This window comes from Lactuca sativa, chromosome 8 (genome assembly GCF_002870075.4).
Source record: "Lactuca sativa cultivar Salinas chromosome 8, Lsat_Salinas_v11, whole genome shotgun sequence".
NCBI classification, from domain to species: Eukaryota; Viridiplantae; Streptophyta; class Magnoliopsida; order Asterales; family Asteraceae; genus Lactuca; species Lactuca sativa.
In genome coordinates, this window is record NC_056630.2 from 102,396,545 (window position 1) to 102,399,516 (window position 2,972).

The 2,972-nt window shown below is 32.8% G+C and overlaps 1 protein-coding gene across 1 annotated transcript; it reads left to right on the forward strand.

The window, feature by feature from the left end:
- Positions 1-1,096: 1,096 nt before the first annotated feature.
- Positions 1,097-2,316, forward strand: LOC111894810 (uncharacterized; the record flags this gene model as incomplete). Its single annotated transcript, XM_023890908.3, is given in 2 exon segments — positions 1,097-1,150; positions 1,482-2,316. A coding segment is annotated over 1 exon segment (483 nt). The 3' UTR covers positions 1,975-2,316.
- Positions 2,317-2,972: the final 656 nt, after the last annotated feature.

The following is a 2,972-nucleotide window of genomic DNA, read 5'->3' on the forward strand; positions in this document are numbered from 1 at the left end:
ATCTAACAGGAAGTGAAGTATGTTAATCTCGTAATTTTCATTCACTCGTCTCTTAATGTTTTTTGGTGTTTCAAGTTAAGGTTAATTTTGATAAATAAAAATATATATCGAAAATCCAAAGACAATATGGGAGAGACATCAGGGGCGTTGGATGGATTTAGTTTAATTTCAACTTTTATTTGATGGGTGTATAATTATATATAATTTCATTTTACTTTTTTGGTTTCTTGATTTATGTTGCATGATCAATTGCTATAAAGGCTGAACTTTTATTAGTTTGAATGATCTTAAAGGGTAAATCGGTATGTGGTTTTTGAATTTCGTATGATTCAAGATTTTATTTGACTGGCGTTGTTCTTTATTTCATTACGATAGACTATAAATTGCAATTCAGTATGGTATCCAAAGTTGATTGTATGATTATATATTTTTACTAATAAAGACAACATGAAATGGTGTTTTATGATTATGTTGATCAAGTTTTCCGAAGCATAATTTGGCCGGAACAGTATATATATACAAAATCTAGTAAGTTTGTCCGATTAAGATCCTAAAGCCTCATATAATGTCGTGACAAATGTTTTTGGAAATGAGTGAAGTAAAAATATTAAAGAAATGTTTGGTAGATTGGAATATGATCTTATATGTTCCCGTTAAATTGTACATGTACCTTGTTCTATCACAATCGTAAAATCTTATTATAGTTCAATTTTAGTTACTTGATTATAATTTTATATATTTTTTAGAGCCTTATAGTATTTGTTTATAGTTCAATTTTATCGACTTAAATCATGCCTCAAATCAGCTTGGAACATAACTATTCGATACAAGACTTCGTTGAACAATATAAAGTCCTATTTTGGTGTTAAAAATTAAAATGATTTCCGAATATTTCTAAAGAAAACTTTTAAAGATGTGTTTTATTAGAAAAATCATGATTTGTTCGTATCTGGAAGACTGGAACAATTTTACAGTTTGCAGTACGGTTTGCAACACCCACGCAGCGACGTGGCTGTACGGACGCTATCAGAATCCGTTCCGTTACTCGCCTTCTCCATCTTCTCCATATTTTGTCGCTTTCTCTACAGAAATAATCCCTCACACCTTCATACATTTCTTCAATTCTCAATTTCCCACTCAAACAACGAAGGTCCAACTATCATCCTCTATTTCTTCCTGTTCTTTATCATTCCAGTTTTCTGATTGATTAGTTTAACTGTATTAATTCGATACACTATTCGTTTTTCCTTATTTACTTTCGCATGATGATCAACGCAGTTCCTTTTTTCATATGAATTTCAGTGATCTTGTGTAGATTTTACGTTTCATTTTCATGATCTGTTTTGAACGCGTTTTGATTCTCGCAATTGGTCGTTTATGTTCGATTCCTGTTCCCTTACTTTACATTACGATCTGTTGTCTTTTACTTTTGCTCGTTTAAGCTTTTTGTAATATTTTTGTTCTCGATATGTTTTCTACAGATCGCCGACGATGGAGAAAGGATCTGAAAAATCCGGCTCATCTGAGTCAAAATCGATGGAGAACGTCGCTTACCTCGGAACCTTCCTCACTTTACCAATGGAAACAACCGTCGGCGAAGGTGGTTTCGAGAACAAAACCCGAGTAGCTTTCAGTGACAAGCAGACGGGTTCCTACGGACGTGCAACGGCGACGGAGAAAGTCTCCGCCGGAGACTTTCAGTGGAAGAACGGAAAAAGTGGAACAAGGAATGAATACAAGGAAACTTCTACTGTCAGAATCGGAGACAAGAGTGGGTACACAGAGGTCTACAACGAGCAGAGGGTTCGCAATGTGAGTTTCAACAACAACAATGACAGCAAGAACGTCATAGCATACGACCATGGCTATGGTGGTAACTATGGTGGGCATGGGTATGATTCTGATTCTGACAATGGCGATGGTGTTGAGTATGGTGGGTATGTGTATTATTCCGATTCTGATTCTGATTATTAGGTGTTGTTTAATCCTAGGGTTTATGTGAGTAATGGTTTTTAGGTTTATGACAGTATTATGATCTTGGAATAAAGCTTCTCCAGATCTTTATCTGTTAGTGTTTGCTTTTGAAATGATGATAGTTTGTTTTCTGGATTTTTGCTAATGGCGATTTCAGTAAAATGGTGTAGTTTTTGTTTGAATGGACTAAAGCTTATATTTTATTTGTATGATGCTAAATAATATGGGGCTAATTTTCAAACAACTGAAGTTTTATGTTTAAAAGAACTTTTAATGTGAAGTGAACACTTTTTAAAATTAGAAAAGTCTATATAATATGTAATGTAATAGTCTTGATAAGTATTATTTCGGTTTAAGAAAAATAGATGCAGTTGTTTGGGCATATTTGTCTGTTGTGACATGAACAGAATTTTTGGATTAGTTTTGCGGAATAGACTAAACTATTGTAAGATTTTGTGGTTTTTCTACAAATACAAAGATTCCAATATGTCAGTAACATAACAAGGATATGAAGAGCAATTCAAGAAAACAAACCAAACAAATGTAATCAAATAGATTATAAAAATGGGAGACTTTATCATTAAATTAAAGATTTATATCATAGTTTGAAAATTGAAACTCGTAAAAATGCGTTTTCGATCTCAAACTATTTTTTGGATAAATTTTCCCATCGTGTTAATATAGTATATAGTATTTACATTATTAGTCCCTCAAAAATAAAAGAACTTGCTGCGGTACCCTATCCACATTCCAATACTAGAGAGCAAAAGAAAAGTATCTATCGAAATTTATTGGAATATCGGAACCACAACTGAACCAAACATTTCTTATGATCTTGAAAGGGGAACTAGTTATATCGGTTACTAAAATTTTGTAACCACTGTAAAAACTTATAAACTAATTTAAGCCAAATGTTACAATTCTTTTAACAATTGCCTATTTAGGGACCTCATATTTATGTTGAGTTCTCTCCAATGTACATGGTCACAAAACCGATG